Consider the following 19174-nt stretch of genomic DNA (forward strand, 5'->3'; position numbering starts at 1 on the left):
AACACCTATAGTGAAACTTGTTGATAACTTGTTGGTAATGTTGAGCAATTTCTTACATATAAAGTTCCTGCCTCAAAAGAATTTACACCGTCTTTATGCAAACGTGTCAAACATGCACTCAGGGGTTCTGTGGGGAAGTGGACATGTGTGTTTAGACGTAAGTCAGATGTCCAGATAATGCATATGCATCAGATTAGCTACAATCAACATTTGGAAGAGGCCCAGATCGGATGCGAAAAATTGGATCTCGTGCGGATTTTTGTGTTTACATGTGTGCAACAAATACAGATTTGTGTCAGATACAAGCGAAAAATATTTTTTTTGTCGTGCAAGTGTAAACGTATCTCAAATCACTGTAATTGGGTGGTCGATCATGTTGTTTGGTGCAGAAGATGTTCAGAACAAGTTCCCACGTGCGCCTGGAACTAGAACTATATATAACTATATTTACTCTAACAGGCGAACAACAGTGAAAGAGTAGTAAGTCCAAATTCACAATTTGTAAATATTCAGTATGTGATTCTGAATGCTGATGCTAGTCTCATGCTGCTTTCGCATGCTAACGGAATTAGTGTAACCATGAGTCCATGCAGTAAAAAAATAGACATTAACGGTATTAGACAGGCTTTAAATTGCCAATTTAACTATAGGTAACTCGTATTTGTGATAGACTAATTCCGATGCCACGTGACATCCATCTACGATGCCTAGCACATTTATTGTCCAGCGATTTTTTTTTTATTTAGGCTATCCAGAAAGAAGGTGGCATTAAATTTATAGCTGAAACACATGTAAAATTTGAGACCTTGTTTATTAAAGTAACGTAAAAGCTTTAAAACCCCATAGACTTGAAGAGACTTTGATTCAGATTATTATAAACATGGCAAATCAATAAGCAAAATAAGTAATAATAATAGCAATAATGGTAGTGTAATATAAATGAAAAAGTTATCAATTGCTTGTACCAAGCAACCGTCTGAATATCACAGGGAACATGCACATTCATTTATAGCCTTCTACAAAACAAGACAGATGGACTTTTCCTCTTCATTTCAGAAGACCACCACACGTCATCACTCCTTAATCCTTTACCCTAATACGCCTCGCGCCCACAGAATTACTCTCATCCTTCTCTGACAAAACTAATGCGGTTTTCCTCATCTCCTCTCTTTGAGTAAAAGATAACGTTCGCTCACTCCGGAGAGCTTCACCTGCTGCTATCTTTATCGAACCCGCAGCCTCGCCTCCCGAGTCCTCTCGCGACAGCGCGCGCGCGCGCGAATTGTCTCCAGACACGAAGTTTGGCGCGCGCCGTCTCGTCAAACACTAAAACTATTTAACCGACAGAAGTGGCTTGTGTTTTCGAGACATTCATCACGTCCAGAAGACAGCTTCACTGCCGCCGACAGAGGCGAAGGGTCGCAGCGAGACGCCAGAGCCGCTTAACGGACCGTTTCAGATGGAGACCGTCACATGAGATCTGATGTCATACGGGACGCTCGCGCGGCGGAGGCAGCTGCTCTCGTGAGGCGGCAGTCAGTCATCAGTTGAATAGGAGCGGGCCAAAGAAACCAACGCGTTGCGCACAGGCATTATTGTTTCAAAACCTTGGGATCGTTCAATTAGCTGTTTGCAGTTTATGAAAAGGTAAGGCTTTTATATGTGGTGTACCTTTTGCATTTTTGGGGTAAAGTGCGATACGGAATGAGTTTTCAGCAAATATGCACTGCATCTATTTTTTCTTTAACAAACGCATGCGGAATGATTATGTTGAAAATAAATGTCAGTGTTAATACCCGTCGTTTATTTATTCGTTAACGCTTGTTATTTTGCCGTTTGCATGTAAGCTGCATTTTAAAGTGACTGAACTTTTTTCATCTACTAAATTGGACATCTGTTCTCGTTTTGCAAACGAACAGACGATGGACAGCAACGTGGTGCAGATTTTTAAGGAGGACAAATGCCCCTTATCGCACCCCGAGAAGTGTTTACCCAACTTCACGTGGCAGTCTGCTGTCTCGGACATTTATAACTATTCACTGAACGAAAGCTGGACGAACGAGCAGGAAACTATGTCTCCTATTATCCCGATCATCACTGCCGTGTATTCCGTAGTGTTTGTTGTAGGACTAGTGGGAAACTGCCTGGTGATGTATGTCATTATCAGGTAAGAAATAGCATTGTCCTAAGATGTACTGCCCTGCATTGATTATCACGCGAGTGCCTTTAAATATCATTTTGAAAATATGTATCTCACTTTTAATAGACCTCATTCATAAACAGTCATATGAAACGTATCGGGTGGGATAGTTTGAACGAAATACCTGTTTTATTGAAAACATTTAGTCAAGGTTTCAATTGCGATTCGGCAGTTTGGCTCCCCCTGGTGGACTGAAATATGAACGCACAATGCAGTCAAAATTACCTTGAAGTACAGTATACTGCTTTGGGCAAGGACTGTGTCTGCTCTGTGTATAGACGAATAAAAATCATACCGAAACGGGGCAGTCATGTATATGGCACCTTTATTTTTGTGCCGTGTAAGGCTGCATAAGAACTACACAGTTAATGCTTGTTGAATAATGCAGCGCAGCAAGAGCTGACGCACTGCAAATATAATCACAAAAAATAGATATCTTTAAGCTGCAAATGCTATATAATGTCTTTACATGACAAAGACTAATGTTGGGTAATTTGCTGCCGGTCTATTTAGTGCACAATCTGAAAGCAATATCATAAGTGAATTTATCAAACTGATGGGTTGCGTTTCATTCATTTTGACGCTCTCTGGCTCAATCGGTTTTTCCCAACAGATACACTAAAATGAAAACCGCCACCAACATCTACATCTTCAACCTGGCTGTTGCGGATGCCTTGGTAACCACCACCATGCCTTTTCAAAGCACTGATTATCTGTTGAACTCGTGGCCATTTGGAGAGGTGGTGTGTAAGGTTTTCATCTCCATCGACTACTATAACATGTTTACTAGTATCTTCACCTTGACCATGATGAGCGTGGACCGCTATGTGGCCGTCTGCCACCCCGTCAAGGCCCTGGACTTCCGGACGCCGATGAAAGCTAAGATCATCAACATCCTCATCTGGGTGCTGTCCTCGGCTGCTGGGATCCCTGCGATGGTTCTTGGGAGCACTCAAACAAACAACGGTAGGAATTAATGATATATACACCAACATGAAAAAATGCGGACTCGGTAAGATAAAAAAAAAAAAAAAAAAAACATTTTGAAGCAAAAGGTGCATGTATTTAATATACATATTTGATATTTTATTTTGATATACAGTAAAACCTGTAATAGTGTCAGACATTATTGAAATTTAAGATAAGTCTTTTCTTGTATTTCTGTGTTGGCACATCTACTTTTTTAGCAGCTATTACTCCAGTCTACAGTTTCTCATGACCCTTTATTTAGTGTGTAAAAACACTTATTTAATGTACTTATGTATTTTAATTATTATTATCAATGTTGACAACAGTGGTGCTGCTTAATATTTTTGTAGAACCACGATACTTTTATCCAGGATTTATTGATGAACAGAACCATTAAAAGAAAAATATTTATTTGAAATAGAATATATATTTTTTTTAAACATTTGGGCACTTTGATGCATCCATGGTGAATAAAATGTTTAATTTCTAAAAATGAATAAATAAAATCTCTCTGACCCTGATGCTTTTTTAACCATATTTTCAATTGGCCCATTATAGATTAATTATATAATAATTATATAAATGAGTACATATATATATATATATATATATATATATATATATATATATATATATATATATATATATATATATATATATATATATGTATATATGTATATAGATGTGTGTATGTGTATATATATATATATATATATATATATATATATATATATATATATTATGATAATATTTGGTTTTTTTAATAATATTTTGTTGGTTAGTCAAATAATATTTAATATTCACTTTAAGTTAATCTTTAAAAATATCATAGAAACCGTGTTAAATGTCATTTTGTAATCTATTAATCATTTATAAATCAATGTATTATAATAGGCAATGACATACATATATATATATATATATATATATATATATATATATATATATATATTGTATATCGATTAATAATTAATTAGCAGGGACATATGATTATCATTTTGGAAAAAATCCAAAATATCTGTCAGTAAATAATGAGCTGTGAGTTCTACTCCTTCCTAATGTATTTGTTGTTCTTTCTCACCGTGACTTCATTACAGCACAGATGATTAAGCTGTCCTCACTTCTGATTAATAATTAACCACGGTTGTTACACTTCTTCTGCAGGCACTACAGAATGTGCTCTACAGTTCCCAGACCCATATATCTACTGGGACACCTTGATGAAGATCTGCGTCTTCATCTTTGCCTTTGTAGCTCCTCTCCTCATTATCACGGTGTGCTACACGCTCATGGTCCTGCGTCTCAAGAGCGTCCGCCTGCTGTCGGGCTCCCGGGAGAAAGACCGCAACCTGAGACGCATCACCCGTCTAGTGCTGGTTGTGGTGGCTGTGTTTGTGGTGTGCTGGACGCCCATACACATCTTCATCCTAGTCAAAGCTCTTGCGCCAGGAGTGCCGGAGACCACTGCGGTCATGGCCGCCTACTTCTTCTGCGTGGCTCTGGGATACACCAACAGCAGCCTGAACCCCATCCTGTACGCGTTCCTGGATGAGAACTTTAAACGCTGCTTCAGGGACTTCTGCTGCCCGGGTCGGACCACGGGGGACGGCCACGGCGTCAGTCGGGTCAGAAGCACTCTTCGCGAGCACACGTGCCCAGCAGAGGCCAAAGGGGACAGGGGCCAAGGTCGACCCGTATGACTAGCCGTGGAGCTGTCGTCCTTTCCCGGTCGAGAGGACTCAAATGATCTGGGACTGACGCAGATCACCACCGCCATCTGAGGAAGAGATTGCACCCTTTTACGTTTAGAAAAACTATTGCTAGAGCAAAAAGGGATCTTTTAGCAAAAACATTTACCCCCTCTCGCTCACGCAGGCTTTACCGGAAAATATATTGCCGTAAAAAATAGATCACGTGTGAACCGGCTCTTTTTAAAAATATATGAATAGCTGTTAAATTACTAGTAATTTGCCGGCAATGATGCTGTTTGTGAACGTGAAATGAAATTACGTATATGAGCATGTACGAGTTCTGGCGTGGAGGAAGCGTTTACTTTGCACTGTGTAGTTTGATTTGAAGTTGCCTAATATGATGTCCCTGGGCTTTCGGTAAATCTCGTCACTAAATTTATTGGTAATCTGAAAACGTTGCGTGAAAGGTGCTTTACCGGTTATAAAGACAGAACAGACGAAAGACTTGAGAACCGCACCTTTTAAATTTACTGGTATAGTTGTTTTACTGATATTACTCTGTAAAAAGCATTTTTATAGTATGCTATAAAAAAAATATTTAATTACTTACTGACATAATGTTAAAACACCAACCTGCTTATATTTTAATGTATGTTTTATGCTTTTATAATATGTTGACAACCACCAAAAACACAAAAATGGTTCATGAGAACGCCACATGATGAATTAAAGCATATCACAGGCAACGTTTCCACTAGGCGTTAATATTAATTTCAAATATAATAATGCAGTAAACATTAATTTACCAACATAAAACCCCACTGTACATAACTTTTATTGAAAAAGGACAGTTATTTCAATCAAAAGCCATCAAATGTGAAGTGTTTATTAAGTTTTCTTCACTGTAAATGACAGGATCACTTTTTATTTGTAATGTTTTCACTCCCAGCTGTATATTTATTAACTGTTCCAGTATTACAGTTTTTTTTATATATAGTAAGGCTAATTACCATTAAGAAATAAATTTTCCTTTAAAACTTTTTTTTAATTACAGTTTTTTTAATGTCCTTTGACCAAATTATGATTAAATTATGACAAAAACAGCAAAAAAAAAACCCCACTATGTATGCATATGTTTGTACTGTAAATATTGGATTGTGTAACATACATACATATACACACACACACACACACACACACACACACACTCACTCACACAGATATCAATGTATATTAATCAACAATGTCACATAATTATCACTCAGGAAGCTATATATCTGTAATGGTGGAAAAAATGTCTAAAGTAAAGTGAGTGTAGTGTTTTTGGAACTGCTTACTGTTTGATAAGTGCTTTATATTCTCCGTATTTGATTTAGATTGAAGGATTAAGTCCGAAAAGGATTATTAATGATTATGTATGAAGGATTATGTATCTAAGTTGCCTTAGAGGGAGACTACGGATTTACATGTTGTTTTTTGGGAATAGGGCTTTAAAACAACCAACTAAAGGACTGAATCTACTTAGTCAGGTTGTTCATACTTAATACAGTGTATTATCATTTCTCTAGACCTAGAAAAAAGATGTACATCTCGGTTGCATGTCTGACAATGAAAATCTGGGGATCTCTGAGTAATGTTTATGTAAATACAATTTGTGATTAAACGAAAATACAAAATCGGTTTTGTGGTAGAAAGCAGTTCAAATATGCATTGTTATTGATGTAACTTGATTTTTACTGTATTGGTAAATGGTAATGTCTCCTTTGGGTTGTATATATATATATATATACATATACATATATAAATATATATATATATACGTGTGCGTGTGTGTGTGTGTGTGTGTGTACATATATATTCACGTCTAGACGTTCGTGAAAATGTGATCTTTTACTGTGTTTCTGTTGTGTGTGACTTTAATATTCACTTATAAACAGCATATTATGACATCATCAGTGCTCTTGCCACAAAAGTATTAGGAATTGCAAAATTCTTCTGAAAAAAATGTAATGCCCTTTGTGCCTTTGGTTTTTTTGTAATTCAGTATATATAACATTATTGCGAATATTTGCTCATGCTTTACGGTATTGTTATGAAGCGCCGAGTGAGAGAAGTTTCTGTACGTCCCACTGTACTTTCAGTAATGTACGTTATTATATCGTAACATATTTGGAATGTGAAAAGTTTTGTTTCTTAGCCTGTGTTTCAGTACGTGCAATTTTTTTCGAGTAAAAATTAAATGAGCTTTGCTATGCCATCGGTTGTACCTTGCTTGTATAATATCACATGTGTTTGAAAACTATATTGTCAATAAATTGAACTGTAAGAATCAGCATTGAGATGAGTCAGGTTCTGTTCAGAGATGTCAGTTATGGGGTTTTCATCCATCACGACTGAATGATGGGTCCGAAAAATCATTCAAGACAACAAAGCCAGATGAAAGAAGCGTAACCACGTAACAAAGGCAGTATCGCCATGGCAACCTATTGTGCATCTTATAGCCTAATTCAAACAGCAAGAGAGACATTCTTTTTTTCCACACCTTTGATGCTTGTAAGTATAATGAGAACGTCTCAGAAAAAACATAATGATCAATGGACACTGTCTACAGCTTTAATTTAGAAATTACAACAACAACAACAACAAAATCTTCTCTGTAAACTGGTGACATTTTTAATGAAACTATGAAATTAATATAAAACATCCACAAAAGATTATATTTGTGTTTTGTTTATCATATAATATATAATCCACTCAAAAGACATTTTTAATAGTCCATGTGCTTATTTGATTTCCAAACACAGTACAGCGACCGTTCTGCTAAATTTTCCCCTTTGAAATGACATCAAGATGAATAAAGGATGGTAGAATTGGCTTTTTACCTTTTTTAAAGGTACATTAAATATTTTTCATCCAGCATGCTTAGCAACCTAAAACGATGGTTGCTTTCAAGGAACGGAAAATGACAGGGTTTCTTTTTACAGAGTGGTCCAGTACCTCAGATCATGTGCACATGGACACTTTTCTGAGACGGTTCTGTCAGTACACGGTTAAATCTAGTTCTTGGTAAGTCTGATGAAGTGTTAACGTTGCCATGGTAGACATTAATGGATAAACATAGCGCTTCAAGGTCACTCTGTGAGACTCTGTGAAACATCTGTTTGTCAGAACAGCCCTAGAGATGGAACATGTACAATTCATTTTCATGGAAACTGTGAGGTGTGTAATTATAAATATATTTGGAGAGAAAATGACTTGTCTGTGCTTAAAAACAAACAAACAAACAAACAAGCAAACAAACAAACAAACAAACATAAAAACAAATTTTTTTGAATGCAGCAGTCTGCATTTTCGAATATGAAATATAATTAATTCGAAAACTAAAATTAAAAATATTTTAATATTAATTAATTTAATAACAAAAGTGTAATATCAAATAAAAACAAGTAATACAAAAGTATATATCAATAATAATAGATATATATATATATAATATATAATAAATAGCTTATATCAAACAGATAAAAGGTAAGCAATTGTTAGCAATAATCAATATACATCACGTAATCAATTTATTTCTTCGTTGGAGTCCTTATATTGTTTGGTTTCAAAATGTGACGAAACATTAAGATTAAACGTAAGAGAAACAGACTACATAAGAATAGCTGAATTAGTTTTTTTTTTTAAAAAAAAAGCTTTATCAGTGGGGATCAACAGAAAAATAGCGGATAATACTCCTCAGCCGTGACTTTTATTGTGGTATGCATTCTACGACCAACCGGAACAAGCCCGCTTTGATCAGCATTTAAATACCTCAACAAAGCCAGTAAGTGTCAGTCCCCTTAAAAATGAACCGAATTTTCGGACGGAGCAAACAAACGCCTACTCCTAACCTTTCTGACTGCATAGGCAATGTAAGTAGTGTATTGTCGTGACTGTCTCTCAGCATGTGAGCGCAGCGTCCTGACATGGATGTGCTGTGGATGCTGTGTGCTCTTCCCGTTATAGGTGGATACGAGGGTCGAGTCAATCGATAAGAAAATAGCGAGAATCGACGCAGAGCTAATGAAGTATAAGGACCAGATGAAAAAGATGAGGGATGGACCCTCAAAAGTGAGCATCGAAAACTAGAGTTGGTAAAATGTCAACATGCAATAATGAGGTCTCTCTCATTCACGGGCAGTTGTACAGTGAGATTCAAAACGGCTGTTTTGCATTTTAATACATTATTATAAACGCAACAACCTGTTAATCAGTTTTAATTTGTAATTGAAAAAAAAATATATGAATGTCTTAGTTTTGTATGTTTTCTATGTTATGCAGTATAAATTTAGTAGCATTGAGATACTTTTATAGTTTTTAATTTATATTTAGAATTAGATTTTTATATTTTATTTTCATTTTAGATAAGGCTTAAGTCATTTCGTTGTGTTTTTGTCATTTTTTTAATTTAATTTAATTTTACTTTGTTATTTTAGTAACATATAATGTATTTAAACTAAAAGAAGATATATTCAGCTATAGTAGTTGGCAAGGCGACATTTTATGCATTATATTTAGTTTTTTATATTTTATGTGAAGCCTGATTATGCAAAGAGCACCTTGTGTACTATCGTAGCTGTAGAAGTTATCAAGTTCACAAATTAAGTTTATTTATATTTTTGAATTTTTCAATGTGGTCTCAGATTTTTGGATTCATACACCATTTTGTAAGTGTGAGATGAACCATCTTTTTACAGAATGCAGTAAAACAGAAGGCGATGAGAGTGCTGAAACAAAAGAGAATGTGAGTTTTTCCCTGCGCTAATATTTATTATTAAGTGTGAAATGTTTATTTCAATATCTAAGTTTTCATTTCAAAATGTTTTATAATAACAAATTGAATTCTTTTCTTTTCACTGTATTATGCAGGTATGAAGGTCAAAGAGATCAGCTTTCCCAACAGTCATTTAACATGGAACAAGCCAACTATACAATCCAGTCTTTAAGGGACACAAAAACAACAGTAAAGTCTTGTTATTTAACTTTACTGCTGTCCATATTATTCCTATTGTTATTCCAACTTATATACACTATATTTCCATAATTATCTTTTTCATAATTATCTCTAATGAACAGGTTTGACTACTTTAGTAATATCCATGAGTACAGATCTTAATGTTATATCATGATATTCTAGGGAATTGTGTTTTCCCAATTTTATGCCAACAGTTTGGATAGGACCCTTTTCTATTCTAACAAGACAATGCCTCTGTGTATAAGGCAAGGTTAAAAAAGAAATGATTGATTCGAGTCAGAGTGGAAGTACTTGACTGGCCTGCATAAAGCCAACTCCTAATCCCAGCTCTGGGACACCTCTGGTGTGACTTTAAATGCAGTCCTTGAGCCAAAAACTCATCACTAAACACCAATGACTTGTACATATGGGTGCAGTCGTTGTAACAGAGATGGAAATCAGTTTTTAAATAACTAGAAGGAACATTTTTACCATCTTTGTTGCCACAGTTTGTCTATATAGTTGATGTACAAGTCGTTGGTGTTTAGTGATGAGTTTGTGGCTCAAGGACTGCATTTAAAGTCACACCAGAGGAGTTCAGCTGGGATTAGGAGTTGGCTTTATGCAAACCAGTCAAGTTCTTGCACACTTCCACAATAAATCATTTCTTTTTTAACCTTATACACAGAGGCATTGTCATGTTACAATAGAAAATAGTCCAAATTGTTACTATACAATTAAAAGCACACAATTCCCTAGAATATCATTATATGCTTTAATATTAAGATTTTAAAGTAGTTAAATGTAGTTATGTATATTTCTAATTTATATATTATTATTAATGTATGTTTTAATTTATTCACTTTAACAGATTCTAAGTTTGATTCTTTTGTAGGTGGAGGCTATGAAGATTGGAGCAAAAGAAATGAAGAAAGCATATAAACAAGTGAAAATGGATCAAATTGAAGTAGGCGCGCTAATCATTTTGATATTGGCAGTTTTTAAGCAATATTTTGATCGATGATCAGTGGTAATAAGGTACACTTTTTTCATTACTATTCGATGTGACTGATAGGACCTGCAGGATCAGCTGGAAGACATGATGGAAGAGGCCAACGAGGTGCAGGAAGCTCTCAGTCGCAGCTATGGCACGCCAGAGATCGATGAAGATGAACTAGAAGCAGGTAGCTCTGTGTGTGTCTGTGTGTGTCTGTGTGTGTGTGTGTGTGTGTGTGTGTGTGTGTGTGTGTGTGTGTGTGTGCGCGTGCACGCGCGGAGCATAGAGCTTCACTTCTTTCCTCTGCTGCAGAGCTGGATGCTCTGGGAGATGAGTTACTGCTGGATGATGACAGCTCTTACTTAGATGAAGCATCATCTGCGCCCTCCATTCCTGAAGGAATGCCCAGCGACACTAAAACCAATAAGGTGCAGATTACACCGCTAAAACGTTCAGTTACAAAATGTTTATAATCATCATCATTCCTCATTATTTGTCTTTGAGATTTACTCGGTGCATATTTGCATTTGTATCTCTCAGGACGGCGTTCTGGTGGATGAGTTTGGTCTACCACAGATCCCTGCCACATAAGAATCTGTTCTCGGATCAGCGTTTCGTCTACAGCTGGTGGAGGAAGTTTGTCTTCTGCTGATGATATTGAACATGTCGTGTTGTATTGATTGCCCAGTCTAGCACATGGCATTGTAACTTCAGTTTAATGTTTAACATGATCGCTTGAAGCGTGATTTTCCAGGTTTATTTTGAATTTGGTCATGTAAACATGATATTCATAAGCCCGTAAATTCAGACAAGATTGCAGTTTTTAGATATCCTTGTAAAACTCCTGACATATCCCTACATTAATCAGAATTGTGGATCACCCTCTTTCTATTATATCTGAACATAACTTTATATTAATGCATGTCCAAACAAAAATAATTCTGGATTTTTATGAGATACAAACAGTTGCGTAAAGTTTTTTTAATTTATTTTTAGAGCATGAAGATTTTTTTCTCCCCAAAAAACATTACACCTATTAAAACATCTTATTACATATTAATTTATTAATTATATTAATTTCATATTATTCTTAATATTAATTTTAAATATGACAATTAATATATTGCTTATGCTCTTGTCAAGATGGAGTGTGTCTTGCTTTACTCTGGACTCTGAAGCTTGTTGACAGAATTGTTGATACTGATCAGGTATTTCAAGTTTCATGGTTCTGGGTAGCATGGATGAAAAGCCTTTTGTGTGGAGCAGCCATCAGATAGTCCTAATATTGCTTGGATTATTAAAATGACCTGTTTTTCTTATAACAAACTTCAATATTTGTTATACATCAAGATCTGAAATATTCAGAAGTGTAAAATGCATCAATGGAGTCTGTAAGAGATGCAATAAATGTTGATAATTGAAAACATTGAGGTTTTTTTTTTGTTGAACCATTATGCAGCAAAAACACATTTCAGAGAAAAGACAGATCGAACAAGAGGATACACAGAAGAGGTATTACACAGTAACATTATTTACAATATAGGAAAAAAAACATACCTTTTTTGCATTAGTTTGATCATAATATGTATGTGTAGTCCACATATATAGTATTATCTTAATTAAATGAATTTTTACATTCTCAAAAAAAAAAACAAGAACAAAGAAATCACACACCCCAGGTTTCTATTTAATATAGTTTTTTTAATTCTTCTGAATTATTCTTGAGTGAATACAATGCTATAGAAGGACATATTTATTTATATTTTATTATGCAATTAATAATTATCAATAACTAATAATGATTGCACAATGCACTGCTTTTTACATTCTAAAATGATATTCTCCTCCAAAGAAAAAACAAAACACATATTTTCTATGCAATGTATATTTTTAATCCTTCCAAAATATTCTTATACATACAGATACAAACATACAGCAAACAATGAAACGGTATACAGAGAAAGTACCATGCATCCATTGTTTATTTTAGAAAATGTTTACAATTTGCCTTAGCTTTAGCCAATTTATTTACATGAATATGTTATCAAATTAATATTAGTTACTTTTAGAATCAATGGTATCTTGACTTGTACAAACAGAAGGACAGATGGATGAGGCGCAGAAAAGGGGCGTGGCGTACACCCGCGCGCGTCACTTCCGGATGCATGTGTATACACTGTAAAGTTGTGAAGCGTTAGCTAATAGTGTGCCGATATGGCGGAGAACACCATGTCAGTGACAGTCGCTTATGGTAAAGATAACTGACAACCTTTTTAGCATTTAAAACATTAAGACATATCGAAAATAAATGCAGTCGATAGTTTTATTGAGGCTTTATACGGCACGGCAGTCTTTAAGCTAGCTACTAGTATTTGAACATCCCTCCAAACAACAGACGTTTATTAGTTACATTTTGAGGCTAATGATATATAGTTTTTCAGGTTTTCAGGTTAATTGTAACGTAATTACGGTTGGTTAATGTGTAAATATCAATACTGGATTTGCGGATAACGGTGCCAGTTAGCTCTCTGAATCCTTTTAAATATTAAACCTAGTCGTTTTCTTCTTCTTGTCGTCTCAGGCACAACCAAACACAGCATCACTTTATCAGCACAGGATGGACATGAACCTCTGTTAAAGGACTTGTGCGAGGCGCTGACAGAAGCCACAGGAGTACCAGTACCTTCCCAGAAAGTCATATTTAAAGGTAACACAGTATATACTGCGTTATGTTTACTCAACTGTAAATGGCCACCATTGTTTTGGGTATAAACTACAGTAATTATCATTAGTTTATCTCAACAGAATGATGCAGTGTTTGAAATAAAAGCATCATTAATCTGTGCCAGCGCAACAGCAACGGCGTATTGTTGAATGCAAGAATATCTGGATCGCTGGAATTGTAAAATTGTGTTGTTCTGGATGTAGGGAAATCCCTGAAGGAGATGGAGGAGCCTCTGTCCAGCTTTGGAATAAAGCAGGGTTGTAAAATGATGATGATCGGAAAGAGGGTAAGACGTGCTATTCATTAAATCATACAGATCGATCCATAATTATTTCTGAGTCTGACAAGCTGCTTTACTTTTACAGAACAGCCCGGAGGAGGAAGCTGAACTCAAAAAGCTCAAAGACATTGAAAAGTCAGTGGAACAAACCGCCAAGAAGCTTGAGAAGGTGGACGGTGAACTCACAGGACTGAAAAATGTATGTGCGAGACTATATTCCTCTTCTTGAACATTGTACTTGTTATATATTTGGCAGTATGGTCATTTCATAATTTTAATGGATTTTTTTACAGGGTTTTCTTGCAAAAGAGTTGCAAGCAGAGGCTCTTAATAAACTGGACCACAGGGTTAAAGTTGCCGCTGAGCAGTTCATGAAAATCCTAGAGGAAATAGACGGAATGGTAATTTTTTTTTCTGTTGTTGTATTGTTTCTTGAAGTAAGCGTGAAAAGAAAATGCACCTATTTTGTAAGAGCATTCTTGGATGTACAAAACAATAAGGATAAAAATATTTTTCTGCCTCCATTGCTCAGTAAAGCTTACTTGTGTCTTTTTATATTATTTACAGAGCTTGCCTGAGAGTTTTAGTGATTGCAGGATGAAGAAAAAAGGACTTGTGAAAACTGTTCAGGTACGATTATGACTTATTAAAGGAATAGTTCACCCAAAATGTAGAATTTGCTGAAAAAAACAACTATAGCCATACTTTTCTGTTCTCTTACTATACGTATCCATCCGTGTCCTAGCTTTTACTACTTAGAACGATGACTGACACCTTGTATAACAGGCACTTACGGTAAACCATTTTTTGTATTCCTCAATTGTAATTGACCCTCAGGCCATGTGAGGTTTGTTCACTTGCAATAGATCATATGCATTAAATGGGAGTCTGGACAGCTGATTAAAAACATCACAATAATCCACAGGTAATCCACACGACTCCAGTCCATCAGTTAAACATGTTGTGAAGTGAAAAGGTGCATGTTTGCAAGAAACAAAACGATCATTACAGTGCTTTAACTGTCACTTTGGCCAAAATACCAGTCCATAATCCAATCCATCCAAGTCTATCCCCTGTTGTCCTCTCACATCAAAATCAACTAACATATTTGTTTATAACTGTTTTCACTTGCAAGCGATGCATGTTCTGTGCATATTTATCATCTGATTAAAAATAGATGAATTTTCGCAGAAAGCAACTGTCCTAATAATGGACCTTTCTATTACAAACATTTTTGCTTTGAAAAATGCTATTTGTTTGATTGGAGTTGTGTGGATGATTGTGATGTTTTTATTGGCTAGTGATGTAATGTAAATTTTCTCCAAATCTGTTCTTATGAGGAAACAACCCCATTTGCGTTATTGGGTGTAAATATACATTTTAGGTGAACTATTCCTTTAATGTTGGGTTTAAATTAAGCACCTTAGACTTTAACATACCCATGATCATTATTTGATTTTCATATGTTAAAGATTGCTCTCTTTATTTTCTTCACGCTCAGGGGTTCTTAGCTCAGTGTGACAAAATCGAAGCTGGAATATCAGATCACTTGGCTAAGATTCAGACAAAAAACTTAGCCTTAGCAGAATGATCATGAAGTAAGACTCCTGACATCAGTAGTTACTGGTGCTGCAAATGAAGAACCTCACTGAGAGCTTTGGCACTGGAGGTGGTCCTGCAGTTCGCCTACACCCCACAACCTACACATGCACCTGTCATGCAGAGAAGAACAGGCAGCGTTCAAAACATTTTCAAATTGTTTTCTTATGAGCTTAGATTTGTTTGTGCTAATTTTTGGAAATACTTGTGGCTAAGGTTTTAAGGAGTTTTGACCATCTGGACCATAGTGTTCTCTCTTTAAACTTTGTTATCTAGCCTGACAAATGTAGGATTAATGGTCTTATTTTGATCAAAGAGGAAAAAAAAACGGTGCTGGAAGAATATCCTTTTAAAGGATCTAACATAAATACATGACCTAATTCAATAAAAAAATTTGCGCAGTTAAACTTTTGGATAAAAAAAAAAAAGTGTTCTATTTATGAAAAGAGTAAACTTTGAGTGAAAGATTTCAGAATTGATAGTCATTGTTTTGTTTTTATCATGATTAAATCTCAGGGTGCTTCAAACCGCTGGTGGTTTCCCCCATCAATTTCTGTCTCAAATGCTGTTGTGTTATTAAGAGAAATTAAACATTTAAAAACAACATGTGTGTCATCTCAGTACATCTTTGGCAATTTTTCCTGTTCAGTAAAATCATAATTCTACTAGGGTTTAGTGATATTACAAAATCATTGGATATTTTTAATGATATAAAATTTTGGGAGAAACTCTAAATGCAGCTTGTTTCCATAAAATATCCGACAATCTGTAATAAAACTTTGATGACTTAATTTTTAAATCGTTTATTACAAAGTGGAAATATCCAGCAACTCCAGGCTACACTGAATAATTCTTAGAATTTATTTTTCAACATTTACATACCAGAACAGCATCCATTCACTTTGAGGTTTACCACAGATTACATGTCTATTTGTTTCATAGTTATGTACAAGTCTACTTAAACTTTAAGAGGAGGTCCAGTAGAGTCAAATGATTTTGACTTGCTGATGAATGTATTCCTTTGCACTAGCCCATGAATGTGGGGAAAAGAAGACAATTAAACATGTTGTAGTGTTACAGTGTAGTTTCATTGGATTCAGTAGTGTTTGGCCTTGTCCTAATCATCCTTATCTTTAGCGCCGTGTTTCAGGATGCGTGTGAATTCTACGTAGTTGAAGTTTCCTTTCTTGTCAATGGGGGCCTCTCTAAACAGCTCGTCTACTTCTTCATCTGTGAACCTGTCTCCCATAGTGGTCAAGAGCTCCCTCAGGTAGTCCTCCTGAATAAAACCTAGGACAAATAAGGCAAACTGATTATTAATAACTTAAATGCTTATCAAATTCTTCAGACTGATTTTGCAGATCCCCAGTGTTGCCTACTATTTCATTTTATGCTTACCTGTCCCCTCCTCATCAAAACAAGCAAAGGCATTTTTGATAACATCCTCAGGATCTGTTCCATTAAGCTTCTCTCCAAACATTGTGAGGAACATGGTGAAGTTAATGGGACCTGGAGCTTCATTCATCATCGCTTCGAGGTATTCATCTGTGGGGTTCTTACCTAACAATGAAATAACCTGTCAGTCGAATACAGTTCGTTTTTTGATTAAATGTAGCTTTTTCAGAGACTACGCCAAAAAAATGATTCTTCTGAGCACGAAAGATATTTTGCTGAATGTCGCTAACTAAAACATTTTAGTGCTGTCAAATGACTGATCGATTAATTGCATCCAAAATAAATGTTACATAATATCTGTGCATACTGTATATTTATTATGTACATGCTAAGAAATTATTTATAATCTAAATTATACAAACATATATATGCATGTAAATATTTTCAAAATATATACATGCATGTGTGAATATATACATAAAATATACACAGTACACACACATGTTAAAATAATAATATTTTGGATACAATAAATTGCAATCAGTCATTTGACAGCATTAAAACATTTGACAGTAGCCTTTCTGTAGTGTTCTGTAGAAGAAAAAAACTCACACAGGTGGAAAAAAGAAATGCAATAAATAAAATGGCAATGCACTGATTTTCTAAAGATGAAGTTTGTATCTGGCTATGGCTTCTCTTTAACCTTACCAGAACTCTAAATACTATTCAAAATATAATATTTGCAAAAGTATAATATTAATTTCAGTTTTATTTAGATCTTATTTTATGCTAATATTAATAGTATTTATGTGAAAAGGGTGAAGAAATACAGTCCATTATAAGGAAACTCTGTCAAGGGGCCAGGATAAAATATTTCTGTTTTGCCAATCCTATTTCGTTCTTACCTAATGAAGCCAACATATCGTGCAGATCCTCCTTATCAATGAAGCCGTCACGGTTCTGATCGATCATGTTGAAGGCTTCTTTGAACTCCTGGATCTGGGACTGGTCGAACATAGCAAACACGTTTGACGTGGCCCGCTGGGGGCGCTTTTTGGTGGTCTTTCCCTTAGCCCTTTTGCTTGACATTTTGACAATTCTGTGATGTTAAAACTGAAGTAGAAGAGACATGTCGTTTCTTAGGCTTGAACATTAGTGAAAAACATTCAGCAAACATTATCATACGAATACAATGAGCTATTAATGAAGAATGACAAAGTCATTCAGCAACCATGTCAACATAAACCGCAATGACTTTTGGTTTATTTTAAAACAACTTACGCAGTAAGTCAAACTACTGTGTATTTAAGACTGGTTAGGAGTTTGTTTTGCTAACTGAGTTAACATTAGCTGAGCAGCCCACTAGCTAACTGTCAACAACTGAGTAACGTTACTTAAATTGTTCATAGCTGACGTTATGTTAATTTTTATCGATTATTTTAGTTCCTTCATACACATTCAAACACAGTGTCTTTTTGTGAGCACTAATGGTCTATAGTAAAGCCTGTTCTGTTAACAGCATAACACATAATTACAAATAAGCTAGCTAGCAACGGAGCTGTTTGATTTCAGTCTGTCGTTTGTAAAAATGTTAAAACGCTAACGTCATGTAAAACTACATAAAAATATCTCCATCTAGATTTGAGATACGGATACAGTAAATCTAGTAAAATTTCACGTACCTATCCCGGTAAAAAAAAAGGCAGGACACCTGAACAACGGCTGCCACGCTGGTTACGGACGACCTACAGCACCCCTCTCTAGATTAGTAGAATGGGAAAGTCCCGTGGAAAGATCATTACATCAGCGACTGGAGCAGCCCATGAGTTATCCTGTAGAGGTAGGTTCAATGATCAAATAGGAAGAATACCAGAATGACTCAAATGTTAAAATGAGTTCATTGTTACATGAACGGGTGTGCTTATCGTATTATGGTTTCGTAAGAGAACAAGGTCAGTTTAATTATACTTTAATTAAGTTAAATTACAGTTTAAGCAGGTATCAGTGTCATTAAAATAGTGTTTATTTTATTATTTATTTTTTTACATACAGCGTTTTTGATGTATAATTTAAAAAAGATGGGTTTCGAAACCTGTTTTTTATATTAGGCAAATATAATATTTCTGTTAAAAGTCAAAACTTCACCATATTGTTTTAATAGGACAACAAACGTATCGCAATCAATACCATTGTATTAGATATTGATATAGCTGTTACAGTTAGTTTCGTTTGGCATACTTGAATTTTGGCGCACTTTCCTTTGCCAGGAAAATATTATATTAACTGTTTTAAAATCACAAGGTAACATATTGTTTAATGGAA

General features: G+C 35.3%; 4 protein-coding genes across 5 annotated transcripts; 3 read left to right on the forward strand and 1 right to left on the reverse strand.

Moving 5' to 3' along the window:
* Positions 1-1919: 1919 nt before the first annotated feature.
* Positions 1920-5896, forward strand: oprk1 (opioid receptor, kappa 1). Its single transcript, XM_043255729.1, has 3 exons — positions 1920-2167; positions 2814-3166; positions 4334-5896. Exons 1-3 carry the CDS (start codon positions 1923-1925, stop codon positions 4867-4869), a joined length of 1134 nt encoding a protein of 377 aa, XP_043111664.1. The 5' UTR covers positions 1920-1922; the 3' UTR covers positions 4870-5896.
* A 2718-nt stretch (positions 5897-8614) lies between these two features.
* Positions 8615-12277, forward strand: chmp5a (charged multivesicular body protein 5a). Of its 2 annotated transcripts, none has more exons than XM_043254943.1 (8): positions 8615-8774; positions 8869-8973; positions 9600-9646; positions 9772-9865; positions 10752-10823; positions 10932-11040; positions 11166-11281; positions 11394-12277. In XM_043254943.1, the coding sequence occupies exons 1-8, from the start codon at positions 8709-8711 to the stop codon at positions 11442-11444; spliced, it is 660 nt and encodes a 219-aa protein (XP_043110878.1). In that variant the 5' UTR covers positions 8615-8708; the 3' UTR covers positions 11445-12277. The 2 variants fall into 2 exon arrangements, with proteins under 2 accessions (XP_043110878.1, XP_043110889.1); XM_043254954.1 differs by having other exon boundaries at positions 8629-8686.
* Positions 12278-12811: 534 nt separating this feature from the next.
* Positions 12812-16061, forward strand: bag1 (BCL2 associated athanogene 1). Its single transcript, XM_043218574.1, has 7 exons — positions 12812-13104; positions 13435-13560; positions 13782-13864; positions 13944-14057; positions 14152-14259; positions 14426-14488; positions 15360-16061. Exons 1-7 carry the CDS (start codon positions 13068-13070, stop codon positions 15447-15449), a joined length of 621 nt encoding a protein of 206 aa, XP_043074509.1. The 5' UTR covers positions 12812-13067; the 3' UTR covers positions 15450-16061.
* Positions 16062-16244: 183 nt separating this feature from the next.
* Positions 16245-18684, reverse strand: myl12.2 (myosin, light chain 12, genome duplicate 2). The gene is made up of 4 exons (XM_043218575.1): positions 18535-18684; positions 17758-17965; positions 16856-17017; positions 16245-16747 (listed from the first exon to the last, which is right to left on the reverse strand). Exons 2-4 carry the CDS (start codon positions 17939-17941, stop codon positions 16575-16577), a joined length of 519 nt encoding a protein of 172 aa, XP_043074510.1. The 5' UTR covers positions 17942-17965; positions 18535-18684; the 3' UTR covers positions 16245-16574.
* Between the last annotated feature and the right edge of the window lie 490 nt (positions 18685-19174).

This window comes from Puntigrus tetrazona, chromosome 2 (assembly GCF_018831695.1).
Source record: "Puntigrus tetrazona isolate hp1 chromosome 2, ASM1883169v1, whole genome shotgun sequence".
NCBI lineage: Eukaryota > Metazoa > Chordata > Actinopteri > Cypriniformes > Cyprinidae > Puntigrus > Puntigrus tetrazona.